The sequence below is a fragment of the Drosophila serrata genome, unplaced genomic scaffold (genome assembly GCF_035046125.1).
Source record: "Drosophila serrata isolate PLE 108 unplaced genomic scaffold, ASM3504612v1 contig_362, whole genome shotgun sequence".
Lineage (NCBI taxonomy): Eukaryota > Metazoa > Arthropoda > Insecta > Diptera > Drosophilidae > Drosophila > Drosophila serrata.
Genome location: NW_028257260.1, coordinates 226,807 through 252,538, shown reverse-complemented (window position 1 = coordinate 252,538; position 25,732 = coordinate 226,807). Strand labels below are relative to the sequence as shown.

Genomic DNA, 25,732 nt, shown 5'->3' with positions numbered 1-25,732 from the left:
GTAATCGATGTGCCGCCACCGATGGTGGGCCACCATTACAATTTTCCCATTTTTCAGAACAAAAACAACGTAGATCTAGGAACGACGACGTACTCCGCTAGATTTTTACGGAACGGAACGTAGCGACGCGTCATATTCCCCCATTTTGTTTTTGTTTCGTTCTCGCCAGCACCGTGACTGGTCACTTTGCAGAGCTGCCTTTGTCACACGATTTTCCACGGGAGTAGGAGAAACCAAGCCGAAATGAAACTGTTGCTGCTGGTGGCAGTGGCCACCGTTATGGTGGTCCTGGCCTTTGGCGAGGACTCGTCCCCGTCCATGCTGTCGGATGAGTTTATTGAGCTGGTGCGTCGCAAGGCCAAGACCTGGACGGTGGGCCGTAATTTCGACAAGTCTGTGAGCGAGGAGCATATCCGCGGCCTGATGGGCGTACATCCAGATGCGCACAGGTTTGCGCTGCCCGAGAAGCGTGAGGTGCTTGGCGAGCTGTACCAGGGTGCCAAGGATATACCCGAGGAGTTTGATGCCCGCAAGGCCTGGCCGAATTGTCCCACCATTGGCGAGATCCGTGATCAGGGCTCCTGCGGTTCGTGCTGGGCCTTTGGCGCCGTCGAAGCCATGTCCGATCGGGTGAGTCTCTCTTTCTTCTGGCTTATCTCTGTGTTTTGTGTATTTGTTCTTATCGATACGCAGCGATAAGATAGATCCTCCTTTGTTATATTATTTACGCTTCAATTTTGAACCCAGGTGTGCATCCATTCCCAAGGCAAGGTGAATTTCCACTTCTCGGCCGATGATTTGGTGTCCTGCTGCCACACCTGCGGCTTTGGCTGCAACGGTGGCTTCCCGGGAGCCGCCTGGAGCTATTGGACGCGCAAGGGAATTGTCAGTGGAGGACCCTATGGTTCCAATCAGGTAATAAATAATATCAATCGAAGAAAAATGTAAACAAAAAGCAGTAATTAGTTCTTAGATAAAATGCAATCAAGTTGTCATATTAATTTAAATCTTGGAGTACCTTTCTCACAAATTACAAAGTACAAAATTGCTGGCAATGCATTGAACAACTTTCAAAGCTTATCACTCACTTGTCCTAGAATTTACATAAAAACCTTGCCTTTATATTTCTATTCATTTGCATTTTATGACAATTTGCCCTTGACAAAGATAAAACATTTGTATATATGCACTTTGCTTATATACAAATTCTAAGTAGAAACTGATTAACAAAGGAAATTAATCACAGCTTGATAAAACTTGTGAGTTATAGAATTAAAAGAAATATGTATCATCATGTGACTCAATTCCTATAAGGGACTGCAATTCCTCTTCATAGTTACTCATTCTTAATGTTTTTAATTCTTTACATTTGCAGGGCTGCCGTCCCTATGAGATTTCCCCCTGTGAGCACCATGTGAATGGAACCCGACCGCCCTGCGCCGGCGGCGGTGGCACTCCCAAGTGCCAGCACCTTTGCCAGAGCGGTTACAAAGTGGAGTACTCGAAGGATAAGCATTTTGGATCCAAGTCCTATTCTGTGCGTCGCAATGTGCGTGACATTCAGGAGGAGATTATGACCAATGGCCCGGTGGAGGGAGCATTTACAGTATACGAAGATCTCATTTTGTACAAGGACGGCGTCTATCAGCATGAGCACGGCAAGGAGCTGGGCGGTCATGCCATTCGCATTCTCGGCTGGGGTGTTTGGGGTGAGGAGAAGGTGCCCTATTGGCTAATTGGTAACTCCTGGAACACCGATTGGGGCGATAATGGTTTCTTCCGCATTCTGCGTGGCCAAGATCATTGCGGCATTGAGAACTCCATTTCAGCAGGTCTTCCCAGGCTGTAGATAGACCAGGAATACCAGCTTATCCGCTAATATCAAGTGTTTATTTTTTATTCTTATAATTTGCATTCCAAAGTTCTCAAAAATAATGACGAGTCTATGTATGTAGCTAATATTCTATGTCAACAATATAAACCTGATTGATAATAAAGTATTGTATATGTCTAAATGGATAACATTAATGGCTTTTAATAGGTTTTATAAAACCTACTTTGGTTAAAAACATATGCCTACCTATACTTTGTTCTTCTATTAAACAAACATCATTTTAAATTTAAGTTAATTTATTAAGAGAAGAAGAAACACTCAACATAAGGGAATGGAATATTTATTGTCATATTTCTAGCTCATCTGTTTCTATATACTAAACTCTTTAGCTTTCAAACGTTCAAGCCCTGTGTTTGCATTTTTGCATGTTGAAAATCTGATTAGCGCCTCAATTGATTAATCAAACAATGAGTACAGTTCGCTCGAGTTCATCGCTTTTACATATATAATATATATAAGTAATATAGAACGATTTATCGGATTACTCAGTACCATTCCTCACACGATAATGTTAAAAGCAAAACTTTCAATGTAAACCGCTCATCAAAAAGAAAGAGAAACAACTAAGTAGACATACTTTCCCTTTGAACAGAATACAAAGAATCAAAATAGGAATAATTATATATAATAAATATATAATTTTGCGCATGCTTTTTGTATTTAATTTAAGAACATTTTCCATATAAATTATATCCAGTAATATTTAGTTTTTTGCTTAGCTGAGCGCCAAGCTTGCTTATGCGCCATAAGTAATTTCATTCCAAAGTGATTATTTGCATTCTGTCTTGAAATAATGTTCCGATTGTTCCTATAACTGGTTATTTATAATATAGACTGTACAAAATTTGTCAGAAAACTATCTATAGTATAAAATCATATGACATACTTTAATCAACAAAACGCCCATTAAAACAAATTTCAATTTTTTCACATAGCATGTTTTTATTCATTTATTTTTCTCATTTGCAACACATCAAATAGAACATTTTTTTTATGTTTTCCTGTTTTTATTTGTTTATAAACCGCCTTGTTTTTGGGATCTATGAACTTTGAAATGATTAACTGTGTATGTAGGCTACGTACATAGTTTTTACTCGATCGATCTTTCTCTAACAAACAGCGCTTACACATCGAAAAATATTTTTTAACTGGCCTTTAATTCAGTTTTTTTTTTTTTTAATTTTTATTTAATTTATGTATGTACACACAGATACAATTGCAACAATTGGCAATTGAAGAGGACTTCTGTTCGGGGTATGTACATACATATATGGTAATTTATACGTCATTATAATGCACATCTTTAGCTTATCTCTCTCAATTCATGGGTTGTATCTGCCTATGCCTCGCCTTACATACATATTTCTATATATGAATTTGTGTATGTATATATATTTATATTCATTTGTAAATAGATTGCATTTGGCTTTGCTCCGCATTTTTTTTATTTTTTTGTTTTGTCATTTGTTTTTGTTCTGCCTTTGTTGTAGAGTTTTGTTGTCAATAAATAATTCCTTTGCTCGCCTTGTTCATTATCTCAATTCGTATTTGTTATTCCTGGACTTTTGCACTTAATAATTAACATTCATACATATGTACATCATGTATTTTCGTATATATGTATGTTTAACCTTTCTATTGTTTTTCATTTGAATTTTTGAGTTATTAATTTTGTTGTTCGTGGTTCTGGGGCTTTGCTAGGATAGCTTATCATCTGAATGGTGGGTTTTAAAAATACATATCAATTTAATTTCGCTCAACGCTTGGCTTCATTGGGGAGCTGTTTGTTGTTCTCGATATTCTTTATCTTTTATCGGATTTTGGTCAGAGGGCGGAAATCAGAGAATACAGACGCATAGAATTTTAAACTAGCTTTAGACAAATAGCGAATATCTTCGGCGAAAGTTCACATATCGATCTGAAACTTTAAAAACAGAAACTTGAAACTAACATAAGCTATTGTGGGAAATTTGTAAGATTTAACTATTCATTTGACTATATAAGCTCTGGGTAAATATTTTATATCTTTGACAAAATATTTGAAACTTCAAAAACATATCTTAAGCCTTGAGTTCTTAATATGTAGAAAATTAATATTGTGATCAAGAAAACTATCTTCAAGCTAAGAAAGTTCGGTTTAAACAGGCTGATATTTGCTTTAAACAATATCAAAAAAGAAATGTAAATGAAATATTTTATGGATTTGTATAAAACAAAATTCTCTAGACTTTATAAAACAAACCTAATAAAAGAGATATAGAATAGTTATTTTTAGGAATGGCATTATGTTTTCATGGTTTTATATCTACTACGACTTTTGTTGCCTTTAATTTTTATAATGCTTTTCTCAAGCTTGAGAACCAACTTGCTATGTACTTATTTAGGATAAACTCTACCAAAATTATGCCTTATGCTCTATGTGGATATTCCATTGGTTTTTGTATTTTACTAGTTTCGTTTCGTCGCTACAAAAGAAGCAAGAACTATATCAATTATAAAGACGTGAGTTTAAAGTCGACTCAGATGGAGAATAGAGGAACGTTTATAGCCGGGCAAGACTTTGATCGGAACATGGAGGTGTTCCCCAGTAAGCAGGATGCTTTTACAAGTCCTTATTGTAAGAAGTTGGGCTAGATAAATTCACTGTATACATATATATAGTGAATATCCCTAAATACAATCACTCTGAGTTTAGAAAGTGACTCTCAACTCAAGTCGAGAGTTTAACAAATTGTGGTTTAGTGAAAGGCCATATAATTATAAGAGGTGTAACGCCAAAAGCCAGAGATGTATAAGCGTTACATCACTTATTATTATAATTCCTTTGGTTTAGGTATGCACCACCTTTTTGGGGCTATTCTTAACCTGCTTTGATCTGAGTTTCCTGGATTCCCAGCTTAGTATTTCTGGTTTATAAGTTCTCAGTGTGGAGTGGTTTTAGTTAACTTGTGTGGACAGTACATAACTATGTTATGCTTACATAGTGGTAAATACATATAGAACTACATACATACTGTTTACGGGTCATACATATATGTTCATATATACAATGACCCCTTAACTTCATCAGGTCGCCTTGAGTTGTTTGTTTTAGGTTTCTATATAATACGAGAAGCTTTCGGTTTGATCTCATCTCGAATTGAAATTTGGTTTCGGTTTTGGTATCACAAAATCGGTTTTTTTTTTATGTTTACACAATATCCATAGTTTCTACATATAATTGTAACATTAACTTTGTGAAAGTAATTTCCTCGAATTTCATTTTCTTTCTCAATAACAATTTATGTATGTAAGTAGAAGGTATATATATATATGATTTCAATTTTTTGGTTTACCTTTGTAACCTTTTTTTTGGGTAGCGAAAGACTCTATCACAATTATGGAGATTTTTTGGTTTCTGGGGGGGCCAAAGTGTTTAGAGATTGTAATCATTTCCATGACGGTTTTCTTTTCAAAAACTTTAGGTTTTTCTTGTTGTCAATTTTACACGCACACACATAAGTATATATATATATATATGTATATATTATTTGCATTTTTGTAGATTTTTAGTTTGATTTACGGAAGCCGTTAATTTTTTAACACGTTTGTCGTGGTTTTGCCAAGAAATGCATTGAATTTTGCCTTTTTGATTCAGCCGCTTTTCCTTGTCCTTGAGTTTAGTTTTTATTTATTTTTGGTGTCTTGTTTCGGTTGCTTTATATTCCTTGGGAGATCTTCGGTTGCATTATTAATTAATTAGTTTGTCCTTCAATTTGTTGTTGTTGTTGTACCTTTTGAACTTTGTTCGCTTGCATATGTTAAACGCTTCAATATTTTGAATATATATATTCTTCTTGCATTGTATGTATATATATATCTTTTACAATTGTTTTTAGTATCTGCATTTGTTCCATTTTGTTTTTTTTTATTATATTTTTCATGTAGTGTTTTCTTTTTTGTTTTTTCTTTTTTTTTTTGCTTCAAGTGGTTTGAAAAACCATCAAGCAACAGGAGAAACCAGTCTTTCTTTCCAGGTACCTAGGGGGAAAAAGGAAAAAGAAAGCATTAGTATATAGAAAAATCTATTTTGAATGATGGTTGATTGATCAGCTTCCTCTATCTGTAAGATTCTTTATCTTGGTTAGTTTAATTTCCTCAAGTTTTCTTCAAGGCTATCTTCAAGGATCTTAGCAGGAAAAGATGAGTAACGCCTTATTGGCTTTACACAATTACAATGTATGGAAGTTATGCATCTTGTTTTTATAAGATCCTTGCTATCATCCTGCTATATCTAATCATATATGTTAATATATCAGTCTTGAGGAGTACAATTTCTATATATTATCTATATTATATGGTGTTAGTTGTGAATACTCACCGCGTGACACATTTGACTTTGGTTAAATGTTGTACAATTGTTTTTTATCTCTTTTGCAATTTTGTTTTTCGATATACATACATAATATATGCTGTGTATATATTACATCATAGAATTCGCAATATATATATATATATATTATTATTTTTTGTGATATATGCATATACACAGATGTGGCATATGGAGTCATCGGTGTTGTTGTCCTTACACTCGTTTTGCTAGTTTTTCAGATGTGTTGCTGCTCTATTTCAAAGGGAATGCAGGATATATAATCCGATATAACGATGTATATCGGGGGAGACTCTCTCTATCGAAGTGCTGTTGGGGGAGTTTTATCGCTTTATTTTTTTTAGATCGGTTAGAGCATTCTACTTGCTCTCTAGTGGTGGCTCAGGTAAGTCTTGCGCTTCAGGTAACCACTGCGTATGGGTGATGATAGTCCCGTCTCGTTGCTGTTGTTTTCGTCGATGGCACGTGTGTGTGTGATGTGTGTATGTGGGTGTATTGTGTTGTGTTTATTTTTCAAGCAAATTTTGTTGGTTTTTTTTTTTTTCAAAAAAAGAGAGACAGAGTTAAGGTTGAGAGAGAGAGAAAGAGAGAGAGTTGAATTTTGGTTCTACATAGGTGGGAAGAATTTTTCAATTTTTAATTATTTTTTTTTTGTTCTGTTCTTGCTGCACAACACCAATCAATCAGTCAATGTATCAATCAATCAAATGCTCAGCTAGGTATTTATGCTTTTTTAAATACATAAAAAAATATTCAACTTAAGGGAATGCGTTGGTATATTTATATGTAGGTAACGCTAATACTAACACCAATAGTTTTTTTTTGTTTTTTGGTTCTAATTGTTTACAAGGTGCTTCTTTTGTTTTTTGTTGCAATATATCAAATTGCAATGCTTATGATTACCAAATCATTTGTTTAACTCGCAATTCAATTCAATTTTCATTCGTTGCTTGTTCATGCAGCCTGATTACAAGTCGGTGCGTGTTTGTGAGGTGTAATTGGAGATCGTGGGGAGTATGGAATATTGTCAGCGTGTGGTGGTGTTGGTGAGTTTCGAGGCATGAAAGCGTTGTTTTTAAAGCGATTTCGGTTTTTGTGTGTTTCGTATTATCAAAAAAAAAATCAAGAAACAAACAAAGAAAAGATACAAGTCGTAATCGAAACATTATAAATTATATACCATATAATTTATATATGTATATTTCTAGGAAACTATTACTGTGCTGCGAAAATATCTCTCTATAATATCATCATCATCTTATGTAGCTTTTGTAATTTTATTGTATTTTAGGTTTTTTTGTTTGCAATCAAAATAATATCAATACATAAGGATACATACATCAAGGCAATAATTATAATAGCAATACAATCATAATACTAATTTGAATAACAATAATAATAATAATAATTGTAATAAGAATAATAATACTAATAATAATAACTAATAGTAATAACTTATACATGGTATGCATGTACGGCATTTGTTCTAGGCAAAAACTTAACACAAAATACGATTGGTGGCGGGGGACTAGTGTTTTTTAGACTTCTCATTAATTAGTTAAAATGATTAAAAATAGATTCTAGGCAGCCGGCGTATCCTTTTCAATGGCATTCTCAATCAGCTGAGCCAGCAGATTAAGATTACTGCTGTTGGCACTGCCGGGACTATGGATGTTGCTGCCACCGCCGGAACTACTGATGTTGGCCAATTGCAGCTCGAAAGCATTGCTGCCACGGGAAATTGGCAAGGAGAAAGTGCATGAGATTAGGTTGGGAATAATTTTGATATCTGACAGGAGAGAGATTATTAATCCCAAGCACCCACAGGAGGCGTGCACACACAACAATAATAAATCGGAGATCACACAGTGAATGGAGTATAAATTAATTCTGGACTCTTAATGGGGTTATGCCAAAAACAAATCATATAATATACAATATAAATAAGTAAGATGCATAAGGCGCATTGATCGTAATCGTATGGCCTTACCAATCTTATTTGTTTATATTCTCCTAGACAATGCTTAATGGTTTCAATGATAAAAGGCAAAACATAAAGGCTGCTTAAATTTAATAACAAAAGACATAAACATAAAGCGTACAACAATAAAGCCATATACATATAATGCCATTAGCAATACATACATAAATTATCGTTTATCGATTATATAGGTGAAATACCTAAAAACTAATAGTAACTTTTGCATAATATCTGCTCTTTGTAAGAGCTTTCTTGGCTAATATAATCCTGGTTATTTCTCTTGTTTGTAAAGACACATTTTGGTATTTTAACTTAATAAAATGATAGTATTTAAGTTTCTTTTTAGAACATTTCCAAGGCAACGATGGTTATTTTAATTAATACTTCTACTATGTATAGAGGTGACATAAATAAATCCCTTGAATCAAGTAACTACAAGTATTCTAGAAAATGTTGCATAAAATATACACTGAATTGGGTCAGTTTTAAAGAAAATCGTGGCTATAAGGCACTCCCCATCCCTATAACAAAGTTCCTTATTCTCTTAGGATAACAACTCTTAGGATAAAGTGCACATATAATGTGATATGTGTCACATATCAATATACTTTCTAAATTTCTGATATGTGTACATTCTTATAATAAATTCAAAACAAAATTTGCAAAACATTTATATTCCCTACTTAAGGTCTACTTTTCATTGGAAACCCCTAAAATAAATCATTTAAACCTCTTATATCACCTTTCAAAATAGTTAAAGACATGCCCTGTTTTCCCTGTTCTTTGCCGTTTGCTTTGGTTAAATCTGTTTCTGTTAATATTTACAAATTAAAATATAAGTTAGTGTTTCAAATAAATACGTAAGCTCCTAACAATTACGTTTGTTCGACAAGCTATGGACATTAATTAATACACTGCACAAAACACATAACAAAAACGTACATCGAATGCATATTGTCATAATTTACACTAAACATATACATATATACTATATATAGTGGGTGCACACTTCCATCTTACCTTCTGCGTCGCGGATTTGCCGTCTGTCCGGGTAGATTAAAGCAGCCACGTGGAATGACCATGCGAGCATTACCCTTTGCCGGTCGAGAACCTCCCACGGCCTGCAATCCGGAGAGATGAGCGGCATAGCCATCGCTCAGCACGGTGGCATTAGCCTGCAGTTTCTTGCTCACCTAAGGGAGGGATTACTTGTATTAGTTATCCATTGAAATCCTTAATACACCTTACCTTGCCCACTATAAATATCTGATCGGTTCGCATGCCCACATTGGTGTAAACACTAATGTCCTTGCTGCTGCCATAGGCGGCTGTAATTGAGATTCCATGGTTCTGCACCAGATTATTGAGATAGGCCGTCTTATGGCCCAGTGGATCCGTGGACAGGCCATCGGCGAACGAGATCAGGCCATGGGGAAAGTTATGCTGACTTAGCCAGGAGACAACGCGCTGCTGCTGCATATCCGGTCGCCCGGTGATGTAGATAAGCAAATATCCCAGTTCCTGCCAGTGGCGGCAAACATCGACGGCACCGGCACGCACCTTGGGATCACGACCCGTCACCGACATGGAGGCCGTGAAGGAGCCATCGATGCTAAAGACAACGCATTCCGTCAGAGGCGGCACCACGGCCATATAGCAATCAACCGAAGTGTGATCGCCGCGTACGACCATCTTCACCGGATAAATGCCATAGCCGAGGGACACCTGATCCGGAATGCTATACGAGATGCGTCCATTCTTATCCGTCACTTCGGTACTTAGGAATGTCCACTCTCCGGCCGGTGGATCCTTCATAATATGCACATCAACCTTCTCGCCATGCAGAGTGATCATATCCAAGGGACCGTACATGAATCTGGCATTCAAACGTTGCTCCCTGCCCTCCTGGACAATCACATCGTTGGCCCGATGATTGGCCGCGACATTTTTCAGCTTGACCGAGGTGCGTTTCTTGATCCACTTCTCCCTTGGCTGTCCGGGATGGAACGAGGCATTGTCCTTGTCATCGTTGGATCCCACAAAGGGTATGCCCTCGAATTTGCCAATTTGCCGCAGAATAAAAGCAATCACATCGGGACTCTCCCAATAGCTGGCATGGAACAGATGCGGCAGAGCATGGGCCGGGAAGTTGCTCAAACCCTCCGGACAGTACAGGGCATAATCCAGCCGCTTGGTGCCCCACCATTTGTTTTGAACTGCAAAAGGATAAGATGAGAGATTCAGGAAGATTCAGAAAAGGAGCTGAACTTACGGGCATGGATCGTGCTCAGGGAGACGTTCTCAATCAGACCCGATATCGTGCTCTGCATTGAGGCATCCGAGAGCCGGCGACCGGCGGCCAAGAGGTTATTGCCATCATTAAAGTGCTGCGGATGCGACTGAATCACCTCCACTGAAGGGGAAAAGAGATCATTATGATTAATTTAAGTGTTTCCAGCTAGAAAAGCTAAGTATAGAGCTTACATAAATGCAATGGCTGACCATTTCCCAGCGGATATTTGGCATAGCGCGGCACATTCACCGGTGACAGTATGGAGAAGCGTGCGCTTAGCAATGGCTCCAGCCGGGAGGCAATTGGATCAGTTGGATGGAACAGATTGTACACCTGATGGCAGTTGGGCCTTGCCAATGCGGCCTTGGCATCATGTAGCTTCCGAGCGGCCAGGACCACCGATAGCGGTGAGCCAAACATGAAGAAATCACTGACCTCAAAGTCCAATTTGGTTCCACGTGAATCACTTGAAGAACTGGAACGACGACGACGTGGCGATGGTGCCACAAGCAACCTCTTGGCATCCAAATCGGCCTCCACAATGAAACGTTCCTCGTCATCCAAACGGGAGTGGCGTGCGCCCAACGGATTGTGGGGATTGATGTGGGCAGGATTCCCAGTTCCATCTCCGCCAGAATTGGATGCTCCCGAAGCAGTGCCCGGAGCACTGCCATTCGAACGGCACAGGGACTCGTAGGCCAGCAGCGAACCCATCGAATCGCCCAGCATCACAATCTGTCCGGAGAAGCCGTGACCCTCCTCCGATTTCAAGAACTCGTGATAGACTATATTGGCGGCAGCCACTGTTTTGTTCACCGTCTCCTGGAATTCCGGCGAGGCCACCGATAGCAATGGTATCGCCCCAATGGGTACATCGGCTATATTCGGTATATCCGCTGCCGAGGGTGAGGCGTCAAAGGAGTACGGACTCAGGCTGGAGAGAATGCCCAGGGCATCCGTGCAGATCGAGGGACACGGCACCATTTTGATGGTGACATGGGTCAGCAGGCTGGGATAGTGTTGTCGCATCACCGCCTCAAAGGAGCCGCGGAAAGTGGTCACATCGGATTTCTTGGCCGTAAGCTCACTGGCTGCATCCAGGACACTGCCTGCATGGACTACCAAAATTAGGATAGTGGTCGGGCATGACGGTGTGCTCGGTGATCCCGGGGGTGATGAGTCATGACTGCGATCCACACTGGCGGAGGAGCGCAACTGTCGTTTGTTACCACGTTCCGAGGCCACACGCATGAGAAAGTCCTGGTTAAAGATGCTGTCCTCTTGCCGTGAATTCCCGCGACCACTCACCGAGCCACCGCTAATGGGTCCGCCATGTGGCGGCGGACTGTCATCGCCCTCGCCCAGCAGCTCCAGGGAGCTCCATTTGGCCAAAGAATTTGTTTCATTGGTGTCTGTTGAAGGCAATTAATGGGTTTATTAGTATTATGCTGGGTTAAAAACTATTATGAGTTTATTTTGGCTTCTACTATAAAGATTATTTAATATTGAAAATAATCAAAAATTAAATTTGGATAGAAGAAAATCTCTCATTCTATATTCCTTGTACATTGGAGGAAAGGATGTGGGAATTTCTCTCAGAGAGCAGCTTAAAATACTCTCTTTCTTAATATTCCTTGTACATTGCAGGCAAGGATGTGGGAATTTCTCTCATAGAGCAGCTTGAAATACTCTCTTGCTCAATAAATGGAAAGTTCCTTCGATTGAAAAGGAAAACTTAATAAATTAAATATATTTCCTCTTGTTCCATTTACATGAAAATGATAATATTTTTAAATACGAAAATAATGTATATAGTAATTAATATAAAGACGAAAATTCTTACCTAGACAATCAAAGAATTCCTCATCCGAATTGGATTTAGAGTCCACTTCCAAACGCTCCATACGCCAATTGGCCACCTGTGGTTATTAATTAATTATAGATTAATTATTTATATTATTCCTATATATACATATATACTATAAAGATTATCAGCTAATATTCGCTACTGGCAGCTAAGGGAGCTAATACTGAGCGGCTTAAGCTTGGACTAATTGGAAAAATTGTAAGCTAATCAAGACCTGCAAACTAAGTAAATAACTATGGGGAAAGTCACTAAAAAGAAACTGTGGAGGGTACGTTGTTTGGTTTAATTATCTAGATCATATATTTTATACTATAATTAAATAAAAACTATATAGAGGGGGCAAGGGGAGGAGAGCGACGGAGAGGAACTTACATGTCTGCGTGGCGCTGTCTTTGCATGCGGCTTTTTTGACTATTTTTTTTCGGATTTAGGTATCAAAATATTGTTTTGTTTTTATTTGTGTTGAGTTGTTGTTGTTCGTTGGTAAATTGTGTGTTTAAATGGAAGGTAAATTAAATATTAATTGGTAGAGACGCAGCACGTTAAAAGGACAAAGCCACGACACACAAAACACACACAGAGGGTGAAAATGGAAAAAAGACACACAGAGTGAAGTTTGTTCTTAACTTTAATGGAAACATAACAATTTTTAAACAATTTTCATAAGCTGTGAGTTTAGAAAATAATTTTAGAAAGGTGATAAATTAGTAACTTAATCTTTTAATAACCTTTGAAGCTCAAAACACCAGTTTTTCGACAAATCAATTTTAAAATATCTCATAACTAAGCCAAAAAGGCCTTAATTTTAATTCTAAATGCTTTCCTGTGTTAGTTTTTGTTGGGTTAATAAATCTGCATACTACATTTATTATTTAAAATTTTGTGTAATTGTTTGAAAACTTTAACGACGATTAACCCCTTTCCTATTTTTGAAAAAAAAAATTTTATTTTTTGAAAATTTGTTTTTTTTTTGATACGGACATGGCTAGATAAAATCGGCTCTTTATTCTGATCAAGAATATATATGATTTATAGGCTCGTAAATGATTCATTCACTGCGTAACAAGCTTCTGACTAAAATTATAATACCCTGCAAGGGTATAAATTTCAAAAGGGAATTTAACTCTGGACTTGATACCTATTTATCAATTTTAAGTATTAATTAAACCCAACTGATTATGGGGAACCAGTAAGTCAGTTTAAATTACATTCAAAAGTCAATTTACATGCCCAGATATATCAATATTTTAATTAAAGGATTTAAAATAAGAAGATGTATAACGCCATACAATTTTATTGTACTTAAATTTTTCAAGCAGGCTCTAGATCTGGCTCCAGGCTCTCTTAAAATGTTGTTTAAATAAGTTATTTAAATGAAAATGTTAGAGCATTATGCAATTTGTTATTATAAAGCCTTGGATTTACTCATTTTTTCAATTAATAAGTACAAAAAGGAGAGAGGAAGTTAAAGCCAAACAATATCCTTTTTAAAAAAACAAACTGTGAAAGACAAGAAGAAGCTCAAAATAAATAAAAAAAAGAGCTTCTTGTTCTTCCAGGTTAAGCGAGTCTTATTTACAGTAGAAGAAAAACAAGTTTATATCAAGAAGCTCTTTATATACTCTTAAATATTTCCATTCCTACAACAATCACACCAAATTGACACTGAGAGTGAATAGCAAAAGGACAGAAGAACAAAGAAACAAAGGATCACTTGAAGATCAAAGGCTCACCTGAAGATCGAAGCTGTGGGCCGAACCCACTGGCGAGTGGAGGGCACCCTTTGATCCAAATTTTGCCTTATTATTGGCCATCTGAATGCTCTGGGATCGGGATCGCTGAGCAGAGGAGCTGCCCTGAGCGGTGGTCAGGTCAACGCCCCTGCCGATAGCATCATTCTCATTCTCATCATCATCCTCCTCCTCGCCCTCGCCTTCCTCCTCATCCGAACTGGCCTCGGCACTAGGTGGCTGTTGGGTGACAATCGGCGGTATGGCTGGAGCGGACTTCTTACGCTGATCACCGCCCGATGTGGAGGCAACGGCGGTGCTGGCCGCAGTGCTCATGTACGGCTCCGAAGTGCTATCTGGAATGGTGAATGGAACATCAGAAGGGTTTATTTTAAAGCTATAACTAAAGGTATAGGGTATACTCTTGCAAATTGTGGGTACTTTGTTAAAAAACATCTTATAGTGCATTCATTAATCTACTAATCTTATCCCGGGAGCTAGCTTTATGTCATATTTTGTTCCTCTTCGCTAGGTATTTAGTGAAGGCTCACAATAACATCATCAAGAGATACGTTTAAACGATTTCCTACTTTTCTGCTTCTTACTAACTATACAGTGTTAACAATGATTAGAAACCAATCTGTATATCTATACATAACCAGAAAAGACCATGATATACAGGAATATAAACCCAATTGAATTGGAACAATTTAAAATACTTAATTTCTCTAATCATATTAACACGTTTTTTGTTACAATTTTGCAAGAGCATTTTGTGAGGTAGCTGTTGATGTCGCTGCCAAAATGATGGACTGACCATCACTGCATTCCTCTCCACCGCCCATCTTCTTGGCCAATGCCAGTTGCGTCTGCCGTTCCAGTTCGCGTATATCCTCGATGGTTAGGCCATGCCACTCGTCCTGCCAGGCCCATGCCTGCCGATGGGCTCTCAGCATCATTTTACGCAATGCCACATCGTGAATGAACTTCTCCAGCTTCGTCTGCATGCCCCAGTAACGGAATTCCACGCGACAGATCTTGTAGGCTGTCATCAGGGACATGTTCCTGGGCGTTGGCTGCATTTTCCCCTTCACCTCACGCCAGTATTCCTCCAACCAATCCTCGGGCAGTGGACCCCTGCCCGTCTTGTCAGAGACAAAATGCTTTGGATCCTCCTCCTTAACATAGTCGCCGCCCCACAGTTGATCCTTAACAATGTCAATCACATCTGGAAAAGTCACAAATAAGGTGTTAGTAAATCTTTAAGAAATGCTTTATGATGACTAAATTGAGTTCAATGGGATACATATCGAGAAAGAAAACTTTGTACCATTCCAAACCCCAGACTCACCCACAATCCGGTTGCGTAAATCACTTCCAGACAGCTGAAAGACGTTATCCTGATATCCATTATCTGGATAATAGTACGTCTCAATGTCCAGCGAAAACTTCTCCACAAAGGGGCAGGTGTAGCGAGTCCTGGTATAAGGATAAGCATTCCAGGCCTCCTCCTCCACAGTTAAAGCGCTCTTGGGCAAAAGACCTATGAACAAAAAAGGTATACAAATTATTTGCGAATGAAATTATTTATAAATGACCAGCAACTCACTCTTGATCCAGCCTGGCAGATGATTGCCCACATGATAGATCTTCTTGGTGTACTGGCCATTTCCACCAGGTCCATCCTTGTACGGTTCATTGATGATTATCTCAACGCCACTGCCCTCGCCATGACTCTCCTCGCGACTCTTTTTCTGTGTTTCAAAAAGGAAAATATATATATCCAATAAATACAGTTTAAACAAATTATACACATATCTAAGTCTATTTATATTCACAAAATGAAACGGAACTATTGAGGAGGCTTCCGGGAACAAAAACGTTTAATAAATAATACAGCCAGCAAAGCCGTCATAACAAGCTAATGTTTGTAAATATTTGCCGAATGATGTGAATTGTTAAATAAACATATTGTCTATAGGCGTTCAAAGATCAATTGGCAAAATGTTTGACCTTTGCTTCTCTATCTCAATTAATTAATTAGACAATGTACATTTGAAATTACAAATAAAACAGCTATAGGTTCCAAAAATATTTATCAATCTAAAGACTCTATTTAACCATGTTTATATTTCTTTTTTAATATTCAATCTTTAGGTTTTTTAAAGGATCTCCAATCTCCACTCACCGCAATCATGTAAAGCTGGGCAATGCGATATTCCTCAACGGTGAGGGGCAACGGAATGCGATACTCCTTGATCAACATGATGATGTCCTTGTTGTTTGTGTGTTTTCCAATCGGTGGAAAGCCCTTCGATTATTGCTGTCCCCGGATGTTCTTCTTATGGATCCACCTGGACAATCTCTTTCTTTCGCACTCTTAGGGTATGACAATCATCGATTTCCACTGGTCATGGCTGGAAGATGTAGTGGCGACGCTGCCTGGCGACGTCCGACGCTTAATGAGAGGAGAGGTGGTGGGGCAGCACGTCTATGACCTGAGCGAGAAAAGCGGAAAAGCGCAAAAGAGCGAGGTTAGTCTAATCCGAGACAGTGGTCTAAATACATATATATATATATATATATATATATATACTTTTTTCCGGGCTTAATGGTGCCACCTGGAAAGGAGGACGGGGACGACGTCAGGTCTAGTTGGTGTTGGTGGAAGGTAGTGCTTGTATTAGATGATAATATGGCTTCTCTCTTGTGCTAGTGTGACATTTAACTGAATGAGCAACTTGATGACACAACTAACAACACTAAAAAAATGCTAAAGCCTAGACTGCTCAACTGACAAGATACCCATTACTTGTAGATTGCTGGATTGTAAAAACTATAGTATTAAGGAGAGCAAGATCGTGTCAAGACATGAATGTTTACACAGCAAGTGTGACCATAGGTCCTGTAGATCCTGCTTAATTTAATTCACAGTATAGTTGCTTTTGCTTATAAAACCAAACAAAGAATGAATGAATTTAGTCTTAGAAAGTAAAGTTACCCTAATTCCACCACAAACTATGGTTAAATCTGCTTTTTATACGAATCCAGGTCAGTGTCAAATGGTCATTACAATGATGCTTGATATCTAAAATGTAAATTGCCATTTTATTTATTGATTTTGAGTGACACCCACACCCACACCCAACTCAAAGAGAGGGAAAGGAAAGGGTGTGTATATATAGCCATTGGACAGGCACTTCACATAATCGGATGTGCCTCGAGGGCTCTCAGAGGGGTTTGACATCAAGGGAGGGCGTGGCACTGTCAATTAAATGACAACAACAAACCAGGCTACAACAAATTGAGTGTCCGATAAGGTCAAAAGCACGGTCTCACATTTCATAGCAAACAGTGCTACCACAGAGCTGGGTCATCTTTCATTGCCAACAAACACAAAGACTATTATTTTTCAATTTATATTTTATAGTAAAATATACACATTTCTTTTGAATATAAGAAATAAAAATTCTTAAATAGATTTTCTTATTTAAATCTGGACAACACCAAGCTCAAATTGAGCTTATCATGCATAATTTTGTTGTTCCTCATTTCTACCTTGAACTATTTCTACTTTTTCTCTTTTATTTTATTTTATTTTGTTTTTATTTTTTTGCTAATTGGATTTATTGTTGACTGCTGACAGCAGCAATTCCTCTACACGCTGAACGGACGGACGGACAGACGGACGGACAGGCTTTATATAGGAAGTCTGACGCAGTTGCATCGCAGTTTGACCTATTGGAATGTCACAAAATCGAATTGGAGTGGGAGTAGTGATTGGGTGGATGTATTTGCGGTACTAATTGGGGCCTTAATATATAGGCTGGCAAACACGTGTTACACACGACTGATAATATCACCCATATAAAACAGCAACGGGTATTATCATTATGTCCGATAATAAAGTGATTGGTTCCCCACGTGCCATGTACCATATAAATATGAATAAGGTTTATTTTAATATAACTAAAAGTAGCAACAGGAGATATTGGTAAAGAGAAAATTTTTATATATTTTAATAGATAATTATATTTGATTTTAAAATGGATCAAATAAATGTTCATTAGGTTCATAACAACATTAAAAGCAGATATTGATTAAGAGACTTTGAATATATTGAAATAAATACTTTAAAATATATTCCATTGCCTTTATATTTGATTAAAAATATTTTTTTAATATTTATTATATTTCTTTGGTTCCAATTTATATAGTAGAAACAGCATATATTGTTAATAAAAAATTGTAATAAAAAATCTATTAAATATATGTCATTGCCATTATATTTATATATCATGTATTTTGTATATCCATCTTTGATAAGCTATTTTATTTTAATATATTATGATATTCTTCTTTGATATGTTTTTTTATACTAATATATTATGTTACCTATTTATATTATTTTATATATTTTTTAAACCACAATCTTTAGTTTGTTTTGCATTTAGTCTGTCGTCACTGTAGTCACTCTTACTATCAACAACCGCCTTTCATAATGACCTTCATAAAGAGTCCTAATCTGTTTTTAGATCTTATCTAGCATTTATCTCGGACCACAAATTTGTTTAGCTACTAATTAAATGCATTCAATTCGCTTTTACCAAAGCCCAGAAGAGCTCTCATTTTAATTAATCCTTATTGTGTTGTAGGGAAATTAGGAAAATTGAAATGGGGGAAATTCTAAATTGATGGAATTTACATTCTACAGACAAACACACTTACAAACTTTAATACTATACAAAGTAGATAGTTCGAAATATATAAGAAATAAGAATACAAATTTGTAGATTAAGATTTTTAACAAGTGAAATAAATATAAGATATCTCTTGTTGCACTAGGATAATATTTAAATGAATAAAAAACAGACGAATCTAAATTATTTACAAATTATTAAACATTTTTGTACGAATTTTAGCTTTATTTTATAGATTTTAGATGCTGCCACAAAAAAACATTCCGTCAATCAATAATTATTGGAAATATGTAGAAAAGGAGATGGGGAAAAAAACAAAAACAAACCAGAAGAGAGAGGGAGAAGAGGTTGATAATGAGGGGATGATGGGGACACCAGCCACACACAAACACACACACACACACACACAACACATACCAGCACATGTTTATGTCATGGCAAACCTTAACAATATGGCCACCGCCTGCCTTTTCCATCTCATTCTAATTTTCTTTATTTTCCTCCCGCACCACCTCCTCCTCCTCCTCCTCCTCCTATTCGTCTACCTTCATAGCATAATTCTATTCTGTAGCACAGGAAAATGCGCCGAGACATTTTCTTTTGCTAGGCTTACCCTGGCTCAAGGGTAATGAAAACTATCCGATTTTTATAATTATAGAATTTTTGAGGCCTTAACTTCAGACTCCAAGTTAGGGTTTCTTTTCTAATTATTTAAAATGTACAAATATATATATAAATCATAGCTTTAAATCTTCCGAAACAAAATATAACTAAGAATATATTAACTCATAAAAGTCTCCGGTAACAAAAAGTTATAAATCTATTCAACAATGAGAAGGTACATATATAAATTGCCTTTTATGTGCTCATTTAGATAGGGATATATGTATGATATGATATGATATCTCTACAAATCAAACAAATAAATTGCTTTATAAACAATAATAAGAAAGAAAAGGCTCTGCAGAGACACGAATTATTATGTATGTACATATGAACGTACTTGTATAGAGATACTAAATATAATGTCTCTTATACTAGGGTTATAATTTAGCTTTGTCTTATAGATTAAACAATAAGCTTAAGCCATAAAAATAAGGTTGATAGAAAAGGTAAGACTTTTTATAGAACTTGTAAGTTAACTTGTGAAGTTTTTGACCAAAGATATGAATATAGAGGGTATTTACTATGAACAGTAAATAACTATGATCAGAAATAAACTATGATCAGTAAGTAACTAAGTAACTGTGATCAGTAAGTATCAATGAACATTAAGTAACTACGGTCAGTAAATAACTATTATCAGTAATTAACTATGAACAGCAAGTAACTATAAGCATTAAGTAACTGTGATCAGTAATTAACTAAGATCCGTAAGTATCTATGATCAGTATGTATGTATGATCGGTGACTAACTTTGAACACTAGTAAACAATGACTTGCAACTTTTGTAACACAACACATATGTGAGACGTGGCCGGCAGCAGTCACTTCGTTCCGTGGATGTTAGAACTAGTTGGGAATCATATGCACGGATGTGCGTAAGTAACTATGAGCTGTAAGTAACTCTGAACAGCAAGTAACTATGAGCTGTAAGTAACTCTGAACATTAAGTATCTATGATCTACAATTAACTATAAGCATTAAGTAACTAGGATCAATAATTAACTCTGAACATTAAGTAACTATGATCAGTAAGTAACAATGATCAGTAAGTATCTATGACGAGTAAGTATGTATGATCAGTTACTAACTTTGAACACTAATAAACAATGACTTACAACTTTTGTAACACAACACATATCTGAGACGTGGCTGGTAGAAGTCACTTCGTTCCGTGGATGTTAGAACAAGTTGGGAATCATATGCACGGATGTGCGAGATTTGTTTTGGAACTAATTTAAGCTATTTAAATGAAACTATGAAGTTATTCTTCTATATGATTTTACTAGTATATAATTCGAAGCATGGCAAATCGGTGGACAATATATATTCATATATATATAGCTGACATAGGAACAATCGGACGATTTATAGAACTATGATCATCCATTAACTATGAGCAGTAAGCATCAATTAACATTAATTAACTAAGAGCTGTAAGTAACTCTGATCAGTATCTATGACCAGTAAGTAACTCTGACCAGTATGTATGTGTGATCAGTGATTAACTTTAAACACTAGTAAACAATGACTTGACACTTTTGTAACACAACGCATATCTGAGACGTGGCCGGCAGCAGTCACTTCGTTCCGGGGATGATAGAACTAGTTGGGAATCATATGCACGGATGTGCGTAAGTAACTATGAGCTGTAAGTAACTCTGAACAGTAAGTATCTATGATCAGTAATTAACTATGTGCAGCAAGTAATTATGAGCATTAAGTAACTATAATCAGTAATTAACTCTGAACAGTAAATATCTAAAACCAGTAGGTAACTATAATCAGTAAGTATCTATGACCACTAAGTATCTATGATCAGTATTTAACTTTGAACACTAGTAAACAATGACTTGCAACTTTTGTAACACAACACATGTTTGAGACGTGGCTGGTAGAAGCCACTTCGTTCTGGGGATGTTAGAACCAGTTGGGAATCATATGCACGGATGTGCGAGATTTGTTTTGGAACTAATTTAAGCTATTTAAATGAAACTATGAAGTTATTCTTCTATATAATTTTACTAGTATATATCGAAGTATGGCAAATCGGTGGACTATATATATACATATATATAGCTGCCATAGAAACGATCGACAAATTTTAAGAAAAAAGTATTATATCTTTTCCAGTTTTCAACAGATTTTCACCAAATTTAAAATATAGCCATTATATATTAATCTAGAATTTTGGGTAAATAGGAAAATCGGACTACTATATCATAAAGCTGCCATACAAACGATCGTTAAAAATAGAGGAAAATGTAAAACGGTTAATGAAATGAAAGCAGGCATTACTTAATTGTTTTTTAACATAAATTTATATAATTATATTTATATATTCGTTTTAATTCCTAGTTATTCGCCGTACCGAAGTTAACTTTCTTTTTTGTTTTTATATTATTTTATATTTTAGATACATATTCAAACTTGGTTATTGAAAATATTAACATATTGCTTGATATTAAAAGCACAATAATAAATTGGGTCATCGTAACAAATAATTTATGCATCACACGATTTTGAAATTACTCATTTTTTTTAATATAAATTGAAAATGCATATATTCCAACAATATATTCTCACCACCTTTTCAGCTTTATATGTAGCAAAAATTCTTTATAATTTCTCAACGAAATATTTATAAGAATAAGTGAAAGCCCCGTGGCATTAATCAAGTTTATGGATCACATTATTCTGACATTTATTAGGCTTCGCGGATCGTTGAGCGTGCCATTTTCTCCCCTAACATTTTGCATTTAGCCCCACTGTGCATCAATAAAAAATTACAAAAAAACACGGATGGGCATACGAGGTTTCGCTATAAAAGAGCTTGCCGAAGTGCATGTACATAGCCTTCAATGTGGATTGTGTGTTTATGATGTATTTTGTCATTTTACATATTTTTTATGATGTGACTAAAGGCTAAAGCAAAGGTATACACATGAAGAAAATCTGAAATCAAAAGCAAATCTTATTTTCTTTATAAGACTTGCTGTTAACGAAATAACACCTGATTTCATGGGAAGTAAGGTGAGTCTGTTGCGCTTACAGCACAATTTGGTGTTTAACAGCACTGTGTAATAACAGGTTATACTAGAATTTATTGTTTTCGGTTAAATAGCTTCAGGGATTAGGAAATCTATTAGTAAATTAGTTTATAATTAGACAGCTCGAGTTAAAAAATGTAATTAAAACTTTAAGGAAACTTAGCTAAAAACAAATACTATAAATTTAAGTCAACATCTCAACACAACTTATTAGACATTTTAAACCATTTTTCATTTCTAACAATAATTATTCCTTAACAAATTTGATATTCGAAATTATAAGAGTTCAATGTGCGATTGTAAATTTAATCTATATACATACATATTTTTCGTTTAATTTAGGAATCCAACTGAATCAAGCAACAAGGAAAATTGATAAATAAATTGCCAAGGTAATTGACCAACAAATACAATACAGTTGCAATAGAAATCCGCAAAAAGCGGTAATAAAAACGTTAAAAAAATATGTATATATAAATAAAGAAACGCACTCAAGCGGAAATAAACGCTAGCTCGCAGAAAAGAGACGACGACAGGCGGAGATGCAAAAAGAGAGCAAAGGTTGAAAAAAAGCCTATTAAGTCCGAGTTTCAAGTGAGCTGAATTAGACGGAAAAAAGCACACACAAAGGTCGAGTGCTCTCTCCCTCTATCGCCGTCTCTGTCTGTCTGTCTGACTGTCTGGTACCTCTCTATCAGCCTCTCTTCCTAACCGCTCTCTCTCTCTCTGTGAGTGCCCCTCTGCCACTACTATCTCCCACTCTCCCCTGCTCCGCGATGCACACCTGTGGCACGCTTTATGTTTATTAATATTTTATAAATACAACAGGCCGCGTAATGAAAACACAACAAAAACACAGGCATCATCCTTGGGCTATGCTTAAACATTAAGCCTACTACACTGAGCCCAAAAGCTTTAGTTTCTTTCAATCGAAATATAAATGTACATTTCAAATTATGCACTAGTAATATGTTGGCTAAGAATTTATATTTACTATATTTAAGTGATTTCCTTACAAGCATACATTTATATTGTAAACAAGAAAAGAAACTAACTTTGAGACGGAATTATATGATCGAATCGGAAATCGATCCGAACTAAACTCAAATATTTTCGAATTCTTTAAATCAATATTTACTGTTGTTCAAAAATCACTTTTTAAAATACTCATCAAAAAACCATTATTTTTAATTTGGTAAGCAGCTCTATGTATATTTGTATTAGGTTAATAAATCTGTATACTCAATTTAAAATGTTAAAAAAAAAAATTTTTAATTTGATTTTTTGAAATTAAAAAGAAAGAAGAAGAATTAAAGAAATTATCCTGAGATAGCTAGATGGACTCCCCTCTTGAAGCTGATCAAGAATATATATGCTTTATAGGGTCGGATGATTTCTTTACAGTGTTACAAGCTCTTGACTAAAATTATAATACCCTGCAAAGGTATAAAAATGTACTATTTATATTTGTAAATTATATAGATATGTATATATATCAATATTTGTTGTTGTAATTTATAACGAACGGGTTTTCTATTGGAATAATTTTTAAGGTGTTTTGATTTTGGGGGCACACTTTAAAGAAGATCCAGTAAAATCTCCGTTCTTGATTTAGTAAAAAAAAAGTTTTAATAATATTATCATTTATAGTTGCAGTTTTGTAATAAAAAAAAAACATATATGTATGTAATTCTATATTTTGGGAACCTAATAAAAATACTTCAGAACTCGCCAAATAATTATTTAAAAAATGATAAGAAGGAACAACAGAGAAAGCTAAGCCGTACTCCGCATACCCTTGCAGCTAAAATATTACACAGTACGGATACAAAATTTGCATTTAACATGTAGTTCAGAGACAAATTAATGAAAATATGTTTAAATTATAGATATACAAATCTTTAAAAACAACTTTCAGTTAATTTCTATGGCAATTAAATTAGTTTAGATCAACTCGGCTAAGTAAAAGCTGATCAAAACTATATGTAAGTTCAAAATTAACTTCTTCCCTGCTTTGCAATACCCTCCGGAAAGGGTATAATAAACAAAAAATAGAAATATTAAACCGAAAACGGAAAAGGCAAACAAACAAAAGCGTTGCGTGAAAATTACGCATGGAAAATTCTTATCAGAATTCAGCTGCCGCCGCTTCTCCTACCGCTGCTGCAGACGGCGTTCTGCTGCTTTTGGCGAAGCGAGCAGAGAAAATGGTGGGGAAGGGACAGTCTGTGGCACAGGCGGAGTAGGTGATGTGGTGGAATGGGGGGGGAGGGAACCTTGGGACCTGGCCACAGCCACCACACACACTCACACAGAGGCACATGCACAACACAGCTTACGCATTTACGCACTCACACACACACATGCACAGATGTAGAGGGGCCTCTGTGTACACCCACACACAGAACAGATGAACAGCAGCACCGTTATCCTTAACTAATTTTGCACAATTTATTAGCACCAACAACAACAAATACAACAACAGTGTGTGTGTGTGTGTGTGTGTTTGCACTTTAACAGGTTAACAACAAAATCAACCAAACTCACATTTTGTATCATTCGCTGGCGGGCAGCTGCACAATTTGCAAAAATAACAGCAATAACAACCAGAACCAAGATGGAAGACCATCAACGGTAAAAAAGGCACAGCAGCAACAACAACAATATATAAATACAGTAAATATTTGCTGGCTCGATTTAGGCGATTAACACAATTTATCTATTCATTTGCTGCGGCCGCCGCTTTTCCATTCCACGAAATGAAAAATGTTTTCAGCGTCGTTGCTAGCCTTCTGCGTTATTTTATTGTTGTATGCCTTCTTTTGTTTTTCTTTTTGCAATCAAAACGTACACACCGAAAAAAAAGCGGGCAGCGCGCGCGGCCACGACGTCCGACTCGTTTCGATGAAAAAAAAAATTTGACGAAATTGGAGCTTCCTCGTTTCTTAAATACTGTTTTGCCACAGAGAGCGAGAGAGAGCCAGCGAGTGGGAGAGGGATGTTTCTCTCTCTGGGTCTGGTAAACAGAAAATTTCTACTCAACGAATTGAGAGCACCGCTGAGCTGAGCGTGAGAGCCAAAGAAAGTGGGGAGTGCAATGTAGAGAGAGTGCTGCCCGCTGGCGTCGTTCTCAAAAGTGAATGTTCGATAAAAGCGTCGGTCGGTTTATAATTTAATGTTGTGGC

The 25,732-nt window shown here is 36.3% G+C and overlaps 2 protein-coding genes across 12 annotated transcripts; one reads left to right on the top strand and one right to left on the bottom strand.

Moving 5' to 3' along the window:
- Positions 1-34: 34 nt before the first annotated feature.
- On the top strand, positions 35-2,019 carry CtsB (Cathepsin B). The gene is made up of 3 exons (XM_020951447.2): positions 35-630; positions 748-915; positions 1,376-2,019. Exons 1-3 carry the CDS (start codon positions 244-246, stop codon positions 1,847-1,849), a joined length of 1,029 nt encoding a protein of 342 aa, XP_020807106.2. The 5' UTR covers positions 35-243; the 3' UTR covers positions 1,850-2,019.
- Positions 2,020-2,816: 797 nt separating this feature from the next.
- Positions 2,817-25,549, bottom strand: rdgB (retinal degeneration B). Of its 11 annotated transcripts, XR_015273063.1 has the most exons (15): positions 25,095-25,510; positions 16,323-16,632; positions 15,744-15,888; positions 15,486-15,677; positions 14,952-15,362; positions 14,138-14,490; positions 12,777-12,815; positions 12,381-12,456; positions 10,729-11,949; positions 10,517-10,657; positions 9,493-10,460; positions 9,265-9,437; positions 7,071-7,226; positions 6,255-6,706; positions 2,817-5,914 (listed from the first exon to the last, which is right to left on the bottom strand). XR_015273063.1 is itself a non-coding variant. In XM_020951458.2 (13 exons), exons 2-13 carry the CDS (start codon positions 16,398-16,400, stop codon positions 7,844-7,846), a joined length of 3,945 nt encoding a protein of 1,314 aa, XP_020807117.2. In that variant the 5' UTR covers positions 16,401-16,632; positions 25,095-25,510; the 3' UTR covers positions 7,527-7,843. The 11 variants fall into 11 exon arrangements, 4 of the variants coding, with proteins under 4 accessions (XP_020807117.2, XP_086695118.1, XP_020807116.2 ...); XR_015273065.1 differs by lacking the exon at positions 12,777-12,815 and having other exon boundaries at positions 25,095-25,549; XR_015273061.1 differs by having other exon boundaries at positions 6,255-7,226.
- Positions 25,550-25,732: the final 183 nt, after the last annotated feature.

Excerpts from the sequence above, each read along its gene's own strand:
- CtsB (XM_020951447.2), top strand. The coding sequence starts at position 244 with ATGAAACTGTTGCTGCTGGTGGCAGTGGCCACCGTTATGGTGGTCCTG. Across the intron at positions 631-747 it reads TCGAAGCCATGTCCGATCGG|GTGTGCATCCATTCCCAAGG; the intron begins GTGAGTCTCTCT and ends TTTTGAACCCAG. Across the intron at positions 916-1,375 it reads GACCCTATGGTTCCAATCAG|GGCTGCCGTCCCTATGAGAT; the intron begins GTAATAAATAAT and ends TTACATTTGCAG.
- rdgB (XM_020951458.2), bottom strand. The coding sequence starts at position 16,400 with ATGTTGATCAAGGAGTATCGCATTCCGTTGCCCCTCACCGTTGAGGAA. Across the intron at positions 14,491-14,951 it reads TGGAGAGGAATGCAGTGATG|ATAGCACTTCGGAGCCGTAC; the intron begins GTCAGTCCATCA and ends TCACCATTCCAG. Across the intron at positions 9,438-9,492 it reads AGATATTTATAGTGGGCAAG|GTGAGCAAGAAACTGCAGGC; the intron begins GTAAGGTGTATT and ends TCCCTCCCTTAG.